The 21,114-nt window shown below is 54.8% G+C and overlaps 1 protein-coding gene across 1 annotated transcript in view; it reads left to right on the top strand.

The window, feature by feature from the left end:
- Nucleotides 1-7,683: 7,683 nt before the first annotated feature.
- Nucleotides 7,684-21,114, top strand: part of NTNG2 (netrin G2) — a 67,553-nt gene continuing 54,122 nt past the window's right edge. The window contains 1 exon segment of the mRNA XM_087418880.1: nt 7,684-8,372. Within this exon segment, the coding sequence (XP_087275006.1) occupies nt 8,160-8,372 (213 nt within the window). The 5' untranslated portion in view covers nt 7,684-8,159.

Genomic DNA, 21,114 nt, shown 5'->3' with positions numbered 1-21,114 from the left:
ACCAGGCGGAGGGTGAGAACATGCTAGGGGGCGGCTTTTGCGCTTACACCTGACTTTAATCAGTGGTGTGAGCTCATTTTATCTGTCTGTCCTTTTGTCTGTCTGCATCAGGGTTTGCCTTCTCTCAGAAATCCCTAGAGGACCTGGACCTCATCTGTTACCTCTCATTGCAAAGCTGGTAGATCATTTTTGCGTGTGACTTTATAATTTCCTGTTATTCGTCTATTCCATCTACGCATATTTCCTCATCGTGAAGGAGTCAAGCAACACAGAAATAATATATATCAAATAAAGCATGTCATTCCCCCATCTCCCTTATTCATACTTTGGTATCTTTATTTTATATAGAATATAATTTTATATATATCCACATAGATATGGATATATATCCTTTTTTAAAAAATGGATGGAATATAATTAAATGCATTGTTCTGCAGATGCTTCTTGATAGTAGATTCCACATACACAATTCAAATTAAAACTGTGCAGTGGAGCCAAAATCCCACCAATGAAGAGGATGATTAGGCTGCTGGCGAGCGGGGAGCCAGCAATTATTTTGGGGGAGATTCATTAACACTTTCCTGCCCCTGGTGCTCAGCTTCTTTCCATTGCTGGGAAAAGGTCATTTGTCATAAGGTACCTTAATGAAGTTTAAAAATGAACATCCCTTGACCACCTGGTCCCTACATGGCTGGAATCCTGTTTGTTCCCCATCTTGGAAAACAAGGACTTTATTGTTTGCTTAAAAGGAACGCTGTCTCCCAGAGGCTGCGATGGCCTGCTGTCAACTCAGGATCATGGCACAGGGACCAACTTTGGGGCAAATCCTCTCTTTATGCAGATGGAGAAACTGAGGCCAAGAGCAGGGAAGTGATGGCGCCAGGCCATATACCTAATTATAGGCTGAACGGAGAAAAGTCCATTATCCTGATTCTCAGATCAGTGTTCTTTCCACTATCCCATAATTTCCAGGGTCTGGAAATGGGGAGACCCGAAGACAGGTTCAAGGAGGGGTCCCTGAAAAAGCCTGTTGGCATCAGCTTGCTGGAGAGGCAAGGAGTACTGGGGAGAGAGGCTGGAGAGGTGTTTTAAACATTGTTTCCAGCGGCACAGAGCTTTGCCTATGGGTCGCTTAGACCATCCGGGCAATAACAGGAGGACGCACCCAGGTCCCTCCACCATGCTTAGATGAACCACAAATAAGGAGCATCCTCCTCCACGTCTGTTGGCTGTCCTGACAACATCCAGTCTCAGTGATGATGGAGGAGCAGGGCGGTTCCTGGGAATTGATGACCCTGTCTAAGGGCAACAGCAGGCTGAGGGCCGACCTGGGTCATCACTCACCCTGCCTGACTGGGAGCCCCACACTGTGCCCTTCCTTCGCAGCTGCCTGCAGGCCCAGGGCTGAAAAATCAAATCGCTGAGACGTTTTCCTCTCCTCTGAGCTTCCTCTTGCTGGAGACTTTGAGGCCGGGGACCAAGTAACCAGGAGCTGGCGCGCATCTGCTCTCCTGGACAGCTTTGTGGGGTAGGCCCTCTCCGGAGGGAGGCAACTGAGAGCGCCTGCAGGAGGAGGTACTTAACGGCATTGTTTTGATCCCTCCTTGGAAAGAGAAGGACTCATCATTCACATCTCACAGATGAGGAAACTGAGGCCCAGAAGCGATCTGTGCCGTGCCCCAAGTTAACCAGCAAGGCAGGCAGTGGCAGAGAGTCTTCCTCAGATGTGTGACCTTGGGCAAGTTACTCAACATCTCCAAGCTTCATCTGTAACTTGAGACTTTGCTAACAGGAGTTAAGTCACAGGGCTGTTGGGAAGAATCAGTGGATAATACACACAAACTGGTTTGCATAGAGCCTGGCACAAAGCAGGTATTCAATAAATGTTAAATTATTATTATTATTATTAAAGCAGATCACTTGAATTCTGCCTTCTCTGCCTGCTTTGTGACAACAGCCTACATGTTATTCAGCAGTACAGCCCCCTCCCCAAGTTTAGGGGGAACCAAGATCAGGGAAGGGTTAAGGTGGAGGGAAGAAGAGGCGGAGGGGCGGGGCAACGAGGTGCCCCATCTTGCTCTTATTCCTGACACCCTCTGTGACCTTGGACCAGTCCCTCTCTCTCTCTGTCCTCAGGCTCTTTGTTCTCGATGCATCCAAATGACAGTGCTGTCTGCTTGTGCGCTGCAGTGGGAACCCACCCGGAGGAGGCCAGGAGCACCTGGAAGCCACACAGACCCCTGGAAGACAGAGGAAGCTCTCCCCACAGCCCTGGGAGGCAGCCTGGCAGGAAATCTCTAGGGGTTTAAAGAGCCCAGGGCTGCCCAGTGTTGCCAACTCTGTGGCCTCTGGCCTGGCCCCTGTGGGAGTCCTCCCACAGCCTCCCCTCACGCTTGCCAGGGAGTGAGGCCCCTCCTGCCCCCCTACTCTGCACTCCCTCCGGAGCTGGCTTGGCTTCGTCAAAAGCAGGGCCCATCAGGGTGGAGGCGGCGATGTGTCAGCTGGTATTCAGGCTCTGGTTGTTCGCTCGGATCGCTCCCCCTCCCCATCTCCCCAAATCCACCCACCCACCTACCCCTTTACCCACTGCCTGGGGCCTTCTGGGTGGCAGCACTTCACAGAGGGAGACAGAGCAGCAGCCTTGAGCCCCTGGCTGTTGGGGGTGGGCGCACTGACTCACTTGGCCCCTTCCCTGGTGCCAGTGGGGCAGGCCCCACACCCATGGGCGCTGGCACCCCGTCAGGCCCCTGGGTTTTGGAAAAGGAAGCTGCAGCCCCGCGGCGCCTGACCCGAGCTGGCTGAGGATGCGCTCTGCGCGCAGGGACCCGCTGGCCCCGCGGCCGGGAGGAGATGTTTAGGCAACGACCCCCCAGAGCAGGCCGGGTCCTGCGGCCGCCTGCTGGGGCCACCCTGGCCGCAGGCCCGCCAGGACGCCCCTGCTCGCGGCGCCCCTCCCTGGGCCGTGGCGCGTCCCCCGAGTCTCGCAGTATTTCCTTCCTGCACCTTTAAGAAGACCGTTGCTCCGTGGTGGGATGGTGTGTTAAAGCCACACAGAGGAAGTTACGCAGCCCGGATCAGACCGAGAGATAAAAGCCCCGATGGTGATCGTGAGGGATGGCAAGAGGATTTAGCCTCGGCATTAACTTGGAGCGGAGTGCAGGGGGGCCGTGAAGCGCCCCGCCATCTGGCCCGCGCCGCGCGGGGGGATGCCCCGGCGCCCCGACGAGCAGCCGCGAAGCCCACCCGGGCCGGGGGCTGCCCGGTGCCCGAGCGCGGGTCCTCTCCGAGCCGCCCAGGGGGGCCAAAAAGTTTGCACTTGTTAGCGGAGACCTCCCGTTCGGCCGGGGCGGGCGATGCGGGCGGCGCCGGCGGCCCCCTCCCCCGGCCCGCGTCTCCGGGACGGCTGCGCGCGGCCCCCCCGGCGGCCGGAGGGCTCCCCAGCCCCGATCTGACGGCCGCGGCGGCGGCCACAGCGGCGGCGGGAGAGCGCGGGGAAGGAGCGCCGGCTCGCAGCCCTCCGGCCCTCGCCCCCACCCAGCGCCAGCCAGAGGGGGGAGGCGGAGCGCCAGAGGGTGGCGGTCTTCGGCCTCCCGGGTCTCCGCTCCGGGAAGCTGCTCCGAGCCGGGGTAAGGCGGGCGGGGAGAGCCCGGGAGGCGAGCGGGGGAGAGATGCCGCAGCTTTGCCAGCCTGGTTTCATTTTTAAAGGGCTTCGGTGACCATGCAGGCTTTCCCGGGGCCCAGGAGCCGCTTAAAGCAGCCCAGCAAAGGCTCGGATGCAAAAGTTATTCGGTAGCGGCTGCTGCCAGCCAGGACTGGAGTCGCCCGGAGAGGGGCGTGTGAGTGTGCATTTGTAGCAGCATCTTAAAGGAGTAGCTGGTCTTTCTTACTGGCTTTTTCCCTCCAGGGTCTTTTTCCATCGTGTGTGTGTGTGTGTTTGTGGTGGAGATGGATGTTGCAAGAACGCCTGGATGTGTTTATGAAAAGGAAATTAACCCTTCTCTCGCGCCACTCCCCTACCCCAGTTTAATCGCCACCGTGGGGAGCCACCCCTCCCTCCTACCCCCTTCCCATCTCTCCGAAAACTGGGTGTGCGTGAGTTGCACAGAGAAACTCTTGCCCAGCCACGGCTGGAAACTTCTTTCCGACCGCGGAGGGGTGGGCTAATGGGGGAGGGGGTTGCACAGGGACCGGCTTTGGGGACGGTGTGGAGTCGAACCTAGAACTGAGTGGCACGCAGATGGGGGAGCAGAGGCAGCATGAAGGCGGGAAGAGGACCACGGGCTCGCGGGTCCGCCCGCCGGGGAGTAAGTTGCCTGGTTGGGCGGGGGGCGGCGGCGGCGGGGTCGCTGCTGCCAGCAGCACTGGGAAAAAGGATGCAGCTAATTGCCGGGCGCTTTGCTGGGGGTCTTCTAGTTAAGGGAGGCAGTGCCGAGTGAGGGGGCACCCTCGGTGCCGGCTGGGCCTTTATTAAAGACGTGATTATTAATTGCTCCCGCGGCTTGCACTCAACTTTGGAAAGACAAAAAACAGCTGCGGGATTGCCCGGCATGTCCCCGTGCGACGCACGACGTTTGCAGCGCACCCGAAGCGCGGACTCCACCCCGACCCCTTGGCGTCCGGGCCGGGAGCTGACCCCGCCCGCCTGCCGCCCACCCTGGCCCCAGCCGCCCAGACGAGGCCTCCTCCTCGCGCCCCACCCCCCGCGCTCAACTTTTCGGGCCTCCCCAGCCGCGCAGAGAGCGTGGGGGGTGCCGGGAGCCGGAGAAGTCTCCGTTCCGGGGCTGGGGGCACCGGGGCCGCTGGAACCGGGATGCTGGCTAAGGCGGCGTTGAGCCGGGCACCTACTGGACGCGTCCCGGGGCGGGAAGGTGACCTCGCTGGAGCGGGCTTCCCTTTCTTTCCTGGCCCCAAGGGACTCCCGTTTCCATCCTGCTCCGCGGCACCACCCCCTGAAGGCAGATTTCACCCTCCTCCGCTGTCCCCGCTGGGAAGGGAGAAGGGACCTTGGGGTGGACTGGTCCCGGGAGAAGCCCCCAGCGCCCCCCCTCCAGTGCCTTCCGGGGGCCCCGCGCCCACCGCAGCGAGTTTCCCACGAGATGGGGGCGCAGCCGGCAGCCCCGGCAGGAGCCCGCTCTGAGCCCAGCCAGCTCCGAGAGGCGCTAATTCAATAAGACAGACAAATGTGAGTTCAGAAATCCTGGTAAAATCTAATTTTCGGGTTTTAATACCCTGGCTATCAGCCCCCCTCGGTTCCTGAGGACTCTTAAAAGAAAATAAAACGCATTGATTCTATTTGTTTCTGGGAGCTGCAGTTTCTTAATAATATCAGGTGAAGATTTATTTTCCAAGGAGAAAACGATCCACCGGGATACAACCTCTTACTCTGAAATTTCCCCGGCTGGCTTCTCACGCCTGCTTTCTGCCTCGTTATTCCAGGGACTCTTGCGTCTCTCTCCCCTCCCTTTTTTTCTTTTTGGCAAAAACCGACTGTAATATGCGCGTGCTGAGCTCACAATTCCTCTACGATGCCAGCAACGCCCAATTGATTGACTAGCTGTAGACACATTTATTCCCTCTCCCCCCGGCAGATTTTGTTGTTGCCCCCCCCCCCCCATTTTCCAGGGAATGCGTGGCGTTTAAACCAACAGAACTGCAAAGCAATGCATAGATTTGCGAGTTGCGCTCGGCGCCGCTTGCCCCCGGCCTCCGGGCCTCCGGGCCTCGCTGCCTCCCCGCGCCGGCCCGCGTCCAGCGCCGTCCAAGCCCGGAGCAGCCGCTGGTCCTGCAGATGAGGGAAGCCGGCAGCTGGGCCTTCCCTGCGAGCCACAGCCCGGCGCCCTGGCGTCCCCAGCCGTCAGGAGCTCCCTACCTGTTAGCGAACAGTTGGGAGTCCGCGGCTGGAAGAATTAATTAGGGACGTGCTGTTTTCTGGGCATCCAAACCTTTGCCGACCGCGCTATTTTATTTTTACTACATTTTCTCGGGTTGTAAAAATAGTCGCCAGGCGGGTTCTTTCTGAGAGTTTTCTAGCAAGGAGCGCGTTCAAGGCTGGGCGGACTCTATAACAGGTTTGTCTTTAAACAACCAGAGGTGAGCCGTGAAAATGTGATCCCCCTCGCTCCTCATTCATCTCCATCAAGAGCCCTTCAGCCAGAGAGAGGGGCAGGGGCCGCCTTAATGCAGATTTATGATCCCCCCAGGCAGGGAGCGGTGTGGCACTGGCTGGGGGCTTCTCCTGGGAGGTGCTGAGTGGCCAGCCCCCTTTGGACAATGTCTGCCCCTCCGGTTTGTCATTTTTGGCAGGAGTGCGTTTGTGTCTGGGTAGAGAATGGGGTTTCATGGAAACACAGTTAACTCTTCAGGGACCTTCTATGGACAATAGCTGAGGAGGATGGCAGGTGAGAGTCAGGCTGAAGTTAGCACCAATGCTGGAGCAGTTTGGGAATCCAGAGGCAATAATCATAGGCATGATAACCAGAATAATTAATAACGCAGGCGCTTCTGCTGTGACTCATTGCAGTAACCTTTGCCCTATTGGCTAATATTTTTGGCCAGGATCCCACAGTGGCTGGACTCAAATTCTCCTGGTGGTGCATCAGGTGTGTGGAAACACACACGTTACTGGAGCCATGTTTTTGGCAATGTGACATTTGTCTTGGTTATATCTATTTGAGCTTTTAAATAATTACCAGTGGCTTAAAATAGTCAAGCAATAATAATAGTGGCCCGTTTATAGACATACGCTCTAAGGATGATTGCAGAATTTTGGCCTTGATCGGAAAATCTAATAGGACGAATCACATTCCCTTCTGTCGAAGGCTTCAACAGCCTCAGCTTCTTACTGCTGAAAATTAAAACGCACCGTTTCTGTTTGGAGAGCTGTTTCTCGGCACCTGCCTCTTAATTGTTGGCCCTCGCGTGGACCCCTCTGTGTATCTGCACCTGCGCACAGTGTCAGCCACACCTAGAGTTCCAGTGTCATCTCTGTCTTGAACAGCTTTGACCTTTTGACTTGTCAGTCACGGTATTTGAAAGCAACCATTCAATCTTGGCTCCTGGGGTTGTTTTAGAAAGTCGCTGGCCCCAAGCAGGGGCACTCCTGCTGACCTACCACCCCCCGTAAGTGAGGAGAAAACGCATCACCTTTTTAATAATGTGACCCATCTCCAAACGTGCAACTCCGATATTAATAAAAATAACCCAGTTTCCTCAGGAGACCTTGCTAATGCGGGCTCATTTTTTGCACATTTTGCCAGAGAGCTTTTGTTCTTATGCATCTTTATTCCTCTGTTTCTCTTTTTAATTTGTTGCAGGTGTTGTTGCTAATGAGCTCTCTCTCCTCCCCTCTTACAATGAAAGACAAGCCAGACCCCCGGTATCTGGATGGATTAAGAGCTGAAGTCTCAGAAACTTCATAATAAGTTGCCGATGGCGAGCAGCCAAGGTCAGCTGCCCCCATTAGTGCCTGTCCCCACCAAAGCCCAGCCAAATAAACTTCTCGGTTAACACCTCAGTAGCTTCTCTATATTTCAGTCCAGAGGCACGATTGTTGTCATTATAAGCCCATATGAAAAGAAATCTCTTTTATTGGTCTGAGATGCCCAGACCAGTCCTATAGAGGGAACATGTTTCCAGCTAACACGTATGCCTCTTGATTCTGTTTTATCTTTACAATGCAGGCCGGAGGGGTGTTTTGCAGTTGTGTTGGGCACATCACACATTAAGGGCCCTTTAAAGACCCGGATTGATTGGAAGGACAAAAGTTAAAAGCAATCTGACCCGGCCTCATGCCAGATCCCTGTGGATTTTCTCCCTATCCCATTTCCATCCACTGTCACCATTTGAGAGTCTGCCTGGGTTGATCAGATTCACCTCTGGGAGAGGTGTAATGCCAAGGTTAGGAGGACACAAAGTTATGGGCAACTTTTTGACCTGCCCATCTGCAGTCTGAGAAACGCTGGCTCTGAGGGATTCGTATCCGCCTTCTGGAAAGAACAAGTTCCTCGCTGTTTGCAGCCTGGCAGTGTTCAAGTCCTGGGATATCTGGCCTCCATCGCCTGTAGATGTGGCATTTCCATGCTGAGGCTGCGAGTCCTGCCTGACCCCGTCGCTGCCTCTCCAGGGCCTCTCCGGGCCACGCCCCTGCGGACTGTGCAGCCATGCTGCCCCTGCTGGCCCTCTTCCTGCACTGCCTCCCACTGGCCTCTGGGGACTACGACATCTGCAAATCCTGGGTGACCACGGATGAGGGCCCCACCTGGGAGTTCTACGCCTGCCAGCCCAAGGTGATGCGCCTGAAGGACTATGTCAAGGTCAAGGTGGAGCCCTCGGGCATCACGTGCGGAGACCCCCCTGAGAGATTCTGCTCCCATGTAAGTCAGCCCACTGCTGTTCTGTGTGCTCAGGCCCAGTGGGAGGGGGCCTGGGGCAGACCCTTGGGATGGGTGGGCAGAGTGGGAGGACCAGGATGCGAGGTTGACTTTCCTGCCTCTGGGATTGGGACCAGGTCTCTGTCCCACCTTGGAAACGTGCCAAAGCAAAGGCCACCCTGATAACTCCGGGATCATGTGACACAGTTCTCTGGGGTGGGGAATTCTTGGCCTGCTGACCATCAGATCATTTCTCAGGAAGACCATAGTAGCCACAATTCCCCAGCCTAACAGATAAGCCCCGCCTCCCTTGTAGGGAGTCAGAATTCTGGGCGAGGGAGCAAGGGACTATTTGCAGCATTGCACTCTGACCTCCCTCTGTCCATCCCTCCTGCGGTACAACTCCTTTCCCACCGGATCCAATCCAGCAAACAGTTTTGCCAGGATATGCCAAGCACCGAGCTGGCACTTTGACAGGAAGGTTTGATGGAAGTGCAGAGGGGATTCATAAGGGAGGAAGGAGGGGATCAGACCAAGGTGGCTGATGTGGTTGATGCCCTTTCTAATTCCATCCCTATGTGCACTCACCGAAGTTACTGGTTAAGTCGGGGGGAAGGCAGACGTTCAGGTGTTGTCACTTGAGTCCCTAGTTAGTGAAGGATGAGGTCTTAGAGCCACGGAGTACTTCAGTACTCAAGTAATATTAACGACAACAATAACAACAATAATAATAGTGGTGATCATTTAACGCGAGCTTGTCAAGTGTGTGGGCTAAGACCCTGACACGTGTCATTCCATGGAGTCCTCCCTCAGCTCAGCCAGGTTGATTCTGTGTTGTATAAAGTGGGAGTTTTAGGGTATGGGCTCTGGACTAGTGGCGTCTCTGGGCCTCTGTTCCATCGTCTGTAAAATGGGCACACTAACAGCACACACTCCTAGGGTCGTTGTAAGGAGTAAGTGAGCTAATGTATATATGTACTATGCCCAGAATAGGGTCTGGCACAGAGCAAGTACCCCGTAGATGTTAGCTGTTGTCATTCCCGTCGTACAGAAGGAGAAACTGAGGCCCAGTCACACACCAGGAAGTGGTGCAGCTGTGATTCAGGTGCTTGGCTCCGAAGTCACTGAGCTGAACTGCCTCCCGAGAGGTGTCTTCCCCTTGGGCAGTGCTGGCGAGGCCCTGGGCCTGGCAGGAGGCCGGGCAGGGCAGCCAGGCTGCAGGAGCTGCGGGAGGGGCTCAGTGTTGTCCTCGGGGTGGCTGCTGCCTCCACCTGTCCTTGGGACTCAGGGCTGATGGCTGGACTGAGTGGGTGTCCCTACGGGCTCCTGAGGACGCCTCAGTCCCCTGGGGTGCTTCAATCCTATCACGGAGCAGTCAGCCCAGGAAGCCAGGTTCTCACCTGGACGGCCAGCAGTCAGGAGGCTGTCACTGGGGGTGGTGGCTGGGCTGTGGGAGCCCACTGGGGAGAGAGGGAGGGAGGGAAGGAGAAGGCAGCAGAGGGCCAGGAGCCAGGGGCTGGATGGTCTCTGGGGATCACTGCACTGGGAACCCCAGGGCTTTGATGGTTCAGGGATGGGCAAGGGGGCGGCCCCTGAAGGTCAAGGGCAGGCCAGGGTGGGAGCCCAGCTCTGAGTCTGTATCTCGGGCTGGCTGCCCACCGCAGCTCGTGTGAGTACTTCTCCACACTCCCTGAGCAGAGTTAACCTCTGTCTCTCGTGTTCGAGTCTTGACTGTATTTCTTCTCTTAAATATTAATCATTGTCTTAATGTGCTTAGGGGTTGGGGTGGGGCAGGGCAGCTAAATTGTAATTCACTGGACTGGCTTCTGGTTAAGGGGTGGGGGCTGGAGATGATCATCAAATGCGAGTCGGAGGCCCTCTCCTGGCCAAAGCTGGCTTGGAATGCCCTTGGTCCTGGACCTCCACCCTGCCCCCACCCTCACGCAGAGAACCAGGGCAGCTGCCAGGGTGGGGTAGTCACTCCCACAGTCCTGATGCTGCCCGGCCTGAGCCCGCGCAGGTCCTCGAGCTCTGTGGTCTGGGAGGAGTTTTCATCTTCTTCTCCTTCTCCTCTCCTGGGATGACAGGTGAGGAGGGCGGGGGAGGAAGAAGAGTATCTCCAACGTCTCCCGCATAGGTGGGTCCTCAGTGTCTCGACACCTGTCTGATGGACTTAAATATTTCATTATGGGCTGCCATCCGGCTCTGCCTTTGATTGCACATGTGCAGCCGACAAGAATGGGGACACTGCTTTGGCAGGTGAAGGGCAGCCTTGGGGGCGGGGGTGGCTGGCTTCTGCAGAGGGGAGGGGGTGTCATCCAGAGTGATTCAACCCCCGACACCACCCTTTACTGCAGCTTGCCTGAGCAGGTCCTGTGCGTGTCTCATTTAATCATCTCTAGGGTGCTGTGAGATGGGTTCTGTTCTGATCCCATGTTAGGGGTTAGAAGGGGTTGCCCAAATCCTGTCAAGGTCACTGGGTCTAGAAGGCAGACCAGGAACTTACCCACCAGGCGGCTTGGGCTCCCCTCTCTGTGTTGCAGTTTCTTCCTCTGTAGAGTAGAGATGATCTGTACAAGTGTCACAGTGCTGGCAGGAGGGTGTAGCCGGGCCACACGTGTTCTGGGACACAGCAGGTGCTCAACGTGCGGTAGCTGTTATTCGCTTATTTTTGTTGTTTCTACTCCCTCGGTGGCGTCCATGGCTCTTCTTTGCCTCTCTCCAGCCTTGAGGACGCCATGCCCTGTTATTTCTAGCCTCTGGGCAGCAGGCGGAGATGGGTGCTCAGGGAGCTTGAACTCCTCCAGCGGCAGCAGGTGGTGTTAACCAGCCACCAGGGGGCGCCCTAATGGTAGCCAGCTGCCCACTGCCCCCATAACCTTGCAATGGCCCAGTGGGTCCCGGCTCCCTGGCATCCCTCCTGAGGTGGATGTCGGGCCAGTCGCAACATCCAGCCAACCAGAGCGTGAGCCCCAGAGCACCTCTAGGGTGCAAGAGCGGCCAAGGGGTGGCTGCCCTTTTCAGGGTTCAGGGTGCAGACCCTCCCTCCCCCCAGGCCTCCCATCTATCCTTCCGCGAGGCCACCTGAGAACTGAATTGTAAATTCCAGCCTGGTGAGGAAGGGGAGGGGGAAGGAAGACCAAGATAAATGAATAAATAAAAACCTATTGGCTCTAAATGCACAATGAGAATTAATAGGGATGAGCTCTCAACCGAGGATTCTTGGGCAAGGGCAAAATTTCAATGAGGCTGCGGGGAAGAAAGGTGGCCCCTCCGCCCCTTGATTCCCAGCACCTGGCCGGAGAGGGCCAGCCTGGTGAGGATGTAGGGCCAAAGACCAGGAGGGAAGGGCAGTGCCCAGAAAGGCAACTGCCACTCCCAGGACCCATTGCGGATGGGAGGGCATGGTTGGGCATGGGGAGCATCCCTATAGTGCCCCCAAAGAGAGGCTGTCTGCCAGCTGCCTGTGCAGCTGTGAAAGGAAGGGGAGACCCTTTCCTTGTGCCTCAGAGACAAAAACTAACCCTTGAGCCTCAGGAGGGAGAGGGTGAGGAAGGAGAGAGAGAGGGCGCCAGCCACAGACTGGGCAGGCGGTGTTTAAAGCCATCCTCCAACTACCCACTTGCTCCCCAAAGTGTAGTCCTTGGAGCAGCATCCTCACCTTGTTCGACATGCAGAATCCCAGGACCCGCCCCAGACCTGCTGGGCTAGAAGCTGCCTTTTAGCAAGAAATGCCAGTGATTCAGATGCACGCAGGGTATGGGTCTGAGAAGCGCTGCTCTAGTAACCGTTCAGTGGTAGGTGAAACCTGTTTTTGATGAAGGCGGGAGAGGGAGAGGCGTGTGGTCCCCATGAGGTCTTTGCAGGCTAAGAGGGGAGTTGCTGCTGAGGGAGAAAGGGGAAGAGAAGGAGGAGTGTGGGGTCCAGGAGTGAGGGGATGGAGCCAGGAGCTGAGATCCCTGAATGTCGGAGACCTGGTGGAAGGTTCCAGAGAGAGGCAGCTGATATCCTAGCAAGAGCCACAGACCTAGAACCTGAAGACCTGAGCTTGCGTCCCGGCTGTGCCACTCGCGGGCTGGGTGATCTGGGGCAAGCCTTTGAGTTCTCTGAGCCTCAGTTTCCCCATCTGTAGTGGGGGATGATCATGGCTGCCTCTCTCGCCCCAGCAACTCCCTGGGAGAAGGAAATGCGTCTCTCAAAGTATCTGGAAGTGCACGCAGAGTGTAGTCTGTTCCGCTGTGAGGCTTTCCTGTCACCATTTGTTCCATCTTGACCATCTTGATTTTGAAATAGGCGACAATAAACGGTTTACCTAAGGAGACTAGCACGAGGGGCTGTGGTCCTGGTGGACATGAGAACCAAGAGAGGGCCGTGAAGGTGCATCTTTGAGCACACTTCTTCCTCAGAACACGCTTTACTTTCTCTGTGCCTCAGTTTACCCACATGCAGGGCGAATGGCCCCATCCCTCCCCCAGGGGGCTGCTGGGCTGATGATGCAGATGGCAGGGGGGGTCCTGGAGTCTTCAAACCCCCCACCCCATGAAGTTGGACATCAGGTGCAGAATCAGGGTCACAGACGCCCCGCCTCCTGCCCGACCTCGATGTTCACGAAATGTTTCTGTCCAGGGGCACCGCCTGACCGGGCCACTGGCTCCAGCCTCCTTCCCCCTGTGTGTTCTGATCCCCAAACCCATAGAGGGGAGCATGCGGAACACCACTCCCCAGCTCCGTCCTCTCCCCATTACACCCCTCCAGTCGGCAGAGGCTGCCTGCTCTGACCTCAGGCTGGCACAGTTGTGATGGGAAAGTGAGGAACTTGCAGATCTGGGTAGACAGACGAGAAACACGACAGCCCTTAAAGACACACACAACTAACAAGGAGTGGCGAGCAGACCTGATGTGAAGGGAGCTCGGGAGGGATGGGGCGTGTCTCCCCATTAGCCCTCCAGGCTCCAGCTCTCCACGATGTCTGCCACCTCCTTGCCTTAGCCCCTGCTGTCTCCTCCACCTGGAATGCCTTCCTTTGCTCCCTTCATTTCCGAGGCCTCCACATTTGCCTGGATAACCCCGGCTCATTTTCTGAGGTTCAGGTTGTACCCCCACCTCCTCCAGGAGGCTTTCCCTGATTCCCTAGCCCAAGTCTGTCAGAAGGCCCCCCTATGGTCACATCTTGTCATTGTGCTCACTGATGTGGCCTAGTGGTTAAGAGCTCAAGCCTTAGAAGCAGAGAGAGAGAGGTTGGAATCCATGCTGTGTGACCTTCGGCATGCAGTTAACTTCTCTGAGCCTCATTTCTTCAAATTGGGGCTATTGCTAGAATATGCATACGGGACTGTCATGAGCACAGAGCCTGGCACATAGTAGGTGCTCAGTTCATGCTGGCTAGTATCCTCTTGATGTTTGCTTCTTCCTTGGACTGTGAGCTCCTCAATGGCGGGGCTGTCTCTTCATCTTCGCATCCCTGGCACCTCCCTCTTGGCTCACTCAGTGCTCAGTGAGCATTTACTGAACAAACGGATGGGTGGGTGGAAGGTGGGTGTGATCCAGGAAGGCTTCTTGGAGGAGGAGAGGTTAGGCTGACTCTTGCAGGAAGAACTAGAGTTTGTACCGGGACAGAGGGGGCAGCAGAAGCCTCTGCTTGTCTCCATTAGCGTCCCTGTTCTGTGGGATGTGAGACTGGCTGACGCCAGGTCTGCACATCTCTGTCCTTACGTAGGAAGTGACTTTGGAAACTGAGCCTCACCCAACACTTGGTTACAGCTGCTCCATCTCTTGAAACGCCTGAGGCAGGGCCCAGCCTAGGACAGGAATAGTTCCATGCGTGACATCTGGCTGCACAGTGCCGTCTTCTTGCTGGGGAGCAGACGAGTGACAGCCCGGGGGCAGCGCCGCCTGCGAGGTCCGTGGCCCACGTGAGTGAGATCCTTGCTCAGGACACTTGTCTTAAGGAAATGGGGTTGGGTCCAGACGCCCCATGGAGGGTCGGGGGCAGTGCAGGGGGAGGGAAAGGAGCTGGGAGGGGGCATGTTTCCAAAGAGTGTCTGAGCCTTAGAGGTTCTAGAACTTTCCAGTTTACGCATCCTGCCTTTCCCAGGCTCATCTTCCTCTTCCATCTCTACATCCCCTGGCCCTGATTTTTAATATGTTTTCATTTTTCTCCTTCATTGCGTGTTTCATCACAAGCTGCCTCAAATCCCACAGGTGATGGGGTAGGGAGAGGACGGATGGACGGACGGGCAGCCTGCACCAGCTGTGGATGAGGACGTGGGGTTTGGGATGGGGCAGATGGAGTAACGCTTACCCCGCCCCTTGTGGGCCTTGGGACCTGGGATCAGTCCCTTGTGCTCGGAGCCCTGGTTTTCTTCTCGGAAGGTGGGATGACACTAGACACAACCTCAAAGGACGGTTGTCCAAATGAGATGAGACAGGCACGGAGAGCCCTCAGCTGGGGGCCTGGCACAACAGGAATGCTCCAAAAAAGGGAATTTTTTTCCATCCTAGAATTTAGCTGGACAGACAAGAGGAGTAAAAGTAGGAAATAGCGGACAGAAGGTGATCCTGTGGGCCAGGCAGGCAGCGGGGCGTGGTCAGCCTGCGCTGCAGGAGTGTGGAGGCGGGAGGCCAGGCACCAAGGCGGTCTGGGGTGGTGTTCGGCCTTGAAGGATTGGAGGGATTCAGAGGAGCGATGGTCGGGGCAGACGGAATGGCATGTGCAAAGACACAGAGGGAGGGTCTGGGTGACACGAGGGGAGAGCGTGTGGATGACAGGGAGGGGAAAGGCGCTCTGCCTGAGCCTCTCACCAAAGCCCCCCCACCCTGTGCCATTTGGTGGATGGATAGACCGACTTCCCAAAGTCTGCTAAATGGTGGAGCTGGGATGCAACCTTCCTGTCTGGCTCCTAACCCATCTCTGGAGTAGGTGGGATTAGGCCAAAGGTGTGGCAGGAGGGAGGGGAGGAGGGCAATAGTGAGCAGGCAGAGAGCTGAGGTAGCCCACAGGGCATGGAAGTCCTAAGCTGTGGGGCTGGAACAGAGCTTGCCAGCCTCAGAGAAGCAGGTACCAGGCTGCAATCCCTGCCCTCACTGCCTGGCCGTCGCTGCCATGAGGACGGGGCCCGGGCCGCAGAGCTCTGCTCCCGTCACACAGCCTGTGACCCAGGCTCTCCTGCCTTGGACCTGGCCAGGGCCCCCAGGGCCCATGAGGCTGCCGGGCTCCTTCTTGGAGGGGACCAGAGTGATGAGCAAAGTGGGAAATGGCAGAGGATGCAGAAGCCGGTTGTGTTCGGCTGTGGTTTGCAGGTTCTGATTTGGTTCTCGTCAGCAGCAGATTTGCTTAAATATATGAAAATGTGTTTCTAATTCCCCGAGCACACACCAGCTGCTGGCGGGGGGCGCCGTGTCAGAGCAGGATGAGCGCCGGGTGGGAGCCTGGCAGATCAGGCCCCGGCAAAGTCTCCTTGCTGCTGGGACACCGATCAAGTGCCTTAGCCTCAGTTTCCCCAGTTGTGCAATGATGGGGTCTGGCTAGATTAACCAGTTCATCCAGCATTCCTAGGTGATTGCCAGGTGCATTCTGGGAGGTGGGGAAATCTAGGCTGGGGTTCAGCCTTGGTCACAAAAGACAGAACCGTGGGCTCCGGTGCAGATGGAGGGGTTCAGAGTGCGTATCCTGGGCCAAGCGCAGCACTAGGCCTTGTGTTTCAAGTTCAAATCCCTTGATTAGAGTATTCTCATAAATGGAAATCAAAACAAAGAAAAACAAAACTGAGGGCTAAAAATATAATGGTCCATCATGTAATTTCCCTCTGATTTCCATTTCTAAATTCTTTAAAAAAAATTTTTTTAATTTAAATATAATTGACCTATAACATCGAGTTAGTTTTAGGTGTACAATGTGATTTGATATATGTATATATTGCAAAAGGGTTCCCGCAGTAAGTTTAGTTAACATCCATCACCACGTATAGTTACAATTGTTTTTTTCTTGTGATGAGGGTATTTTTTAAAAGATGTTTTTTTAATTTTAAAATTGAGGTGAAATTCACATAACATGAAATTAACCATTAAAAAAATTTATTGCAGTAAAATATATATAACATCCAATTTGCCTTTTTAACCGTTTTTAAGTGTACAGTGCGGCATTTAGCACATTCACAATGTTATACAACCACCACCTCTATCTAGTTCCAAGACATTTTCATCACCCCAAAAGGAAACCCCGTACCCATTAGCAGACACTCTCCATTCCTCCCTCCCCCAGCCCCAGGCACCCACCAGTCTGCTTTCTGTCTCTGTGGATTTACCTATTCTAGACACTTCATGTAAACGGGATCATACAATGTGTGACTTTTTGTATCTGGCTACTTTCACTCAGCATAATGTTTTCGAGGTACATCCATATTGTAGCATGTGTCAGGAACGCATTCCTTTTCACGGCTGAGTAATATTCCATTGCATGATCTGCCACATTGTGTTTATCCCTTCATCAGTTGATGGACATCTGGGTTGCTTCCACTTTTTGGATATTATGAGTAATATTGTTACAAACACTTGTGTGCAAGTTTTTGTGTGGACATATGTTTTCATTTCTCTTGGGTATATACCTAGGAGTGGAATTGCTGGGTCGTATGGTAATTTTATATTTAAGTTTTTGAGGAACTGCCAAATTGTTTTCCCCAGCAGCTGTGCCATTTTACATGCCCACCAGCACTGTACCAGGGTTCCAATTTCCCCACATCCTTGCCAACACTTATTTTCCTTTTTTATTTTTTATTATTGTGGCCAACCTAGTGGGTGGGAAGTTGTATCTCACTATGGTTTGGTTTGCGTTTCCCTGGTGACTAATGATGCTGGGGCATTGTGGGCTTATTGGCCATTTGTAGATCTTCTTTGGAGAAAGGAATATTCAAGACTTTTGCCCGTTTTTAAATTGGGTTGTTTGCCTTTTTGTTGTTGAGTTGTACGTGTTCTTTATATATTCTGGATACTAGATCCTTATCAGATATATGACTTGCAAATATTTCCCCCATTCAACAGATAATCTTTTCACTCTCTTGATTGTGTTCTTTGATGCACAAAATTTTTAATTTTAGTAAAGTCTAATTTATCTGTTTTTCTCTTTTGTTGCTTGTGCTTTTGGTATCATATCTAAGAAACCATTAGTAAATCCAAGGTCATGAATGTTTACTCTGTTCTTTCTTCTAAGACTTTTATAGCTCTAGCTCTTATATTTAGATCTTTGATCCTTTTTTTTTTTTTGGTGAGGAAGATTAGCCCTGAGCTAACATCTGTGCCCATCTTCCTCTGTTTTATGTGGGATGCCTGTCACAGCATGGCTTGATAAGTGGTGCGTATGTCCGCACCCAGGATCTGAACCCGCAAACCCCAGCCTGCTGAAGCAGAGCGTGCAAACTTAACCACTGTGCAAACTTAACCACTGTGCCACCAGGCTGGCCCCCTTTGATCCATTTTGAGTTAATTTTTGCACATGGTGTGAGATGTGTCCACCTTCATTCTTTTGCGTGTGGAGATCCAGTCCTCCCAGTACCATTTGTTGAAACACCTGTTCTGTCCCCATTAAATGTCCTGTCACCTTTCTCAAAAATCAATTGACCATAGATGTGAGGGTTTATTTCTGGACTCTCAAACCTCTTCCATCAAGGCCCTGAGCATTCTCCATGCAGTATTCCATCAGGCCCTCCCAAATATCCCACGTGGTGGAAATTACTTTTATCCTATTGTTCCCATTTTACAGATGAGGAAGCTGAGTCTCCCATGCCGAGTGGCAGAGTCCAGGCTCAGACTCAGACCCCAGTCATTTAACGACTATGCCGTGGTGAGGCCTGAGGAGGGGGAAGCTCAAATGCTCACCCCGTCCTCCCTCCCTCTCTCTCCCACCTCCCTCCTCTCCTCTTTCTTTCTCCTTTTTTCCTAAGATATGTTTTAGGCTGGGATGTTAACTTTGATGCTCAGAGGAGGGTAATTGGGGAGGGGTGTTGTGACCTGTGACTTCTCTCTGGTCTCCCCTCCTCTGCTCAGCAGGGCACCAGATTCTGTGTCTCCACCTCTGTCACGTGGTAGTGCTTGCCTATAGTAGGAGCTGAATAAATGCTGATGATAATTATCCCTCATCTCAAGTACAGAGTGCAATTCAGAGGGGGGCTAGAGATTGTCTAAGACCAGAGGAACCCCAGTATCTGTCAGCACATTACAGTGGAACTGACTGTTCAGGGGAGAGTGGTGCTGGAACCTGGCTGCTGGTGTCCCTCTGCCCCTGCCCCGGCCTCTGAGCCCCCACCCCAGGCCGTCCTACGGCTCCTCTGAACACAGTATGAAACCACTAATGGAGTCCAACTCCCCCAATTTTCTAAGCAGGGAAACTGAGGCCCAACAGGGTGGAGTGACTTCCTTGTGCCCCATTGAGGGGGCAGAGGACCCAGGAGGCTCCACCGTAGGCCACGGGCTCTCCCAGAAGAGTGGACTGGAGCCCTGGGGACATGAGGGACTGCACACCAGGCCTCCGTTCATCCACTTGTGCCCTGGATGTGACCTCATGTGGTGACATTGGGTGGGGGATGCGGGATGCCTGCCTGAAAGCCACTTTTGTCCAGCGAGGGCCGGAGTGCACCTCCCAAGTAGGTGTGACTGTGAGGGTAAGGCGTTTGCTCTGTGGCCTGCTTAGGTGAGCTCTCACACCTGTGTGCAGCCCCTGGTGACCGGCACTGCTCGGAGCTGGCTCTCACAGGCCCTGAGGGTTCCGAGACCTCCACCCCGGCCCATCCACAAGCTGTGGTTCTCCTTGCTGTGGCAGTGCCATGCCAGGTGGACAGGAGGGGATGCTGGTGGCAGGCGGGGAGGCCAGGGCTGAGGCAGGGTGGCGGGCGGAGTGTTAGCCATCACTGCAGAGGCAGCATCCGCGATGCCCTGTGGCGTCGGCGTGGTGCGCGCTGATCCAGCCCCAGCCCTCCGCAGGGGCTTCAGGAAGCGAGAGCCGGAGGAACACACTCTTGTACAGGTCTGCGTGCTGTGCTTCTGCCCCACGCCCGCCTGGAGGGATTCGGCTCCCGTTTCCCGTGGCCCCCGTGTGAGCCAGGCATCTGCACAGCCCTTTCTGTGTGCAGTGTTCTGTGTCCTCTCCACCACACTGAGACAAGTAATACACGGATGAGGAGGGGGAGGCTCAGAGAGGTGGACAGACTGACCCAAGTGTGCACAGCCAATGAAAAAGCCGGAATCCATCTCCAGGGCATTGACCACTGTCCCATCCTGCCTGGTTCTGTAGCACAGAGGTCTGGATGGCTGTCCTGAGACTGGCAGTGAGAGGGGGCCTGAGATCTCACAGTGTGGCCACAGAGGGGTCACCTCACCTCTCAGGGTCTCCTCTTAGAAAGGAATTAAAGGAGTGCGTATTTATGGACCCTCCAGACCTAAACCTGGGGGTTCTGGAGCCGCCCCTCCTAATAAAGGGCCCCGGGTGCCATCTTCAAGGGTCTGGCATTCTTCTCCCCAGCACAGTTTGTCCTGGGTGCTTCGGGACCATTTGGACCCCATCAGTCCTTCATTCCAGCTCCTTCCTGCTACCCAAGTCCTTTGTCCGCTTGACTCCAAGCCTCAACCAGGGAAATAACAGGAAATGAAACATGACCCGGGCATTTCCCCTCAGTCACAGCAGAAGTGTGGTCTTGGGCAAAAGCTGAGAAGGCGGCTAGTGAGAGATGGAGCCTGTGGGTAACGCTCAGAGCTCCCCTCTGCCACAGCAGCGCCCTCCCTCTGCCGCCAGCCCACGGAAAGTGGACGGTGCCCGTTTGGGGGACTGCAGGTTCTTGCAGTGTCCCCTGCCTCTGGGGAATCAAGAGACGGCCAAAGGCAGGCGTCATCAAAAGCAGAAGCCAGCTGTCCAACGGGCACGCTGTCTCTGTCTCTGTCCTCACCCCAGGCACCATCCAAAACCCTTGCCACGGCTCTGGGCTGGCACTGTGCTGGGCTGGGCTCCTGGGGACCGGGCTCCCCACTGGATTGGCTGCCAGGAGCTGGTGGCTTCAGGCAAGTGTTGTCCCTCTTTGGGAGGTAGATTTCCTGCCTGTGACATGAGGGGGTCTGTGTATTCAACGTCCAAGCCCCACTGCATTCCCACATTCTGCTTCTGGCCTCTGGGCCTTTCAAACTTGACAGGGAGAGGGAGAGACAGGGAGAAGACCATTATCCCTCCAGGCACCCAGGGGGACCCAGAGGGGACAAATAAAGCAGGGGGCCAACCCACACCTCAGCAGCAAAACCCCAGGGCAGGGGCTCCTACCTTTCGGGGGTCACAGCCCCTTTGAGAATCCGTGGTGCTCTTCCTAGAACAATGAGTGCACGCACACACACAGTTGCAAACACTTGCAGGGCTTCCCAGAGCACCCTGAGTCCACCCCTGGCCCCTGTGGTCCCTCTGGGGGCCCTTAAGCTCAGGAAAATCCACATTTGTCCTCTTGTAACTGACTGGTCCTCTTGTCTGAGGATTTTCTTGATTCTGCCTCCTCCTCCTCCTCCTCCTCCTCAGAGCAGCCTCAGCTTACATTTATTGAGTGCCTACTATATACCAATCACTTGACCTAAACTGGCTCATTAAACCCTCTTAGAATACTTACAGTAGATCCTATATTTACAGCCATTTTGAACATGAGGAACCTAGGGTTCAGAGAGATTAAGCCACTTGCCCAAAGTCACACAGCTTCTAAGAAGACGAGCCTGGCACCTCCACCCC

The sequence above is a fragment of the Ceratotherium simum genome, chromosome 29 (genome assembly GCF_057802395.1).
Source record: "Ceratotherium simum simum isolate JZ-2026a chromosome 29, ASM5780239v1, whole genome shotgun sequence".
NCBI lineage: Eukaryota > Metazoa > Chordata > Mammalia > Perissodactyla > Rhinocerotidae > Ceratotherium > Ceratotherium simum.
Note: the sequence above shows the minus strand (reverse complement) of the source record. Positions and strands in the feature narration are given on the sequence as shown.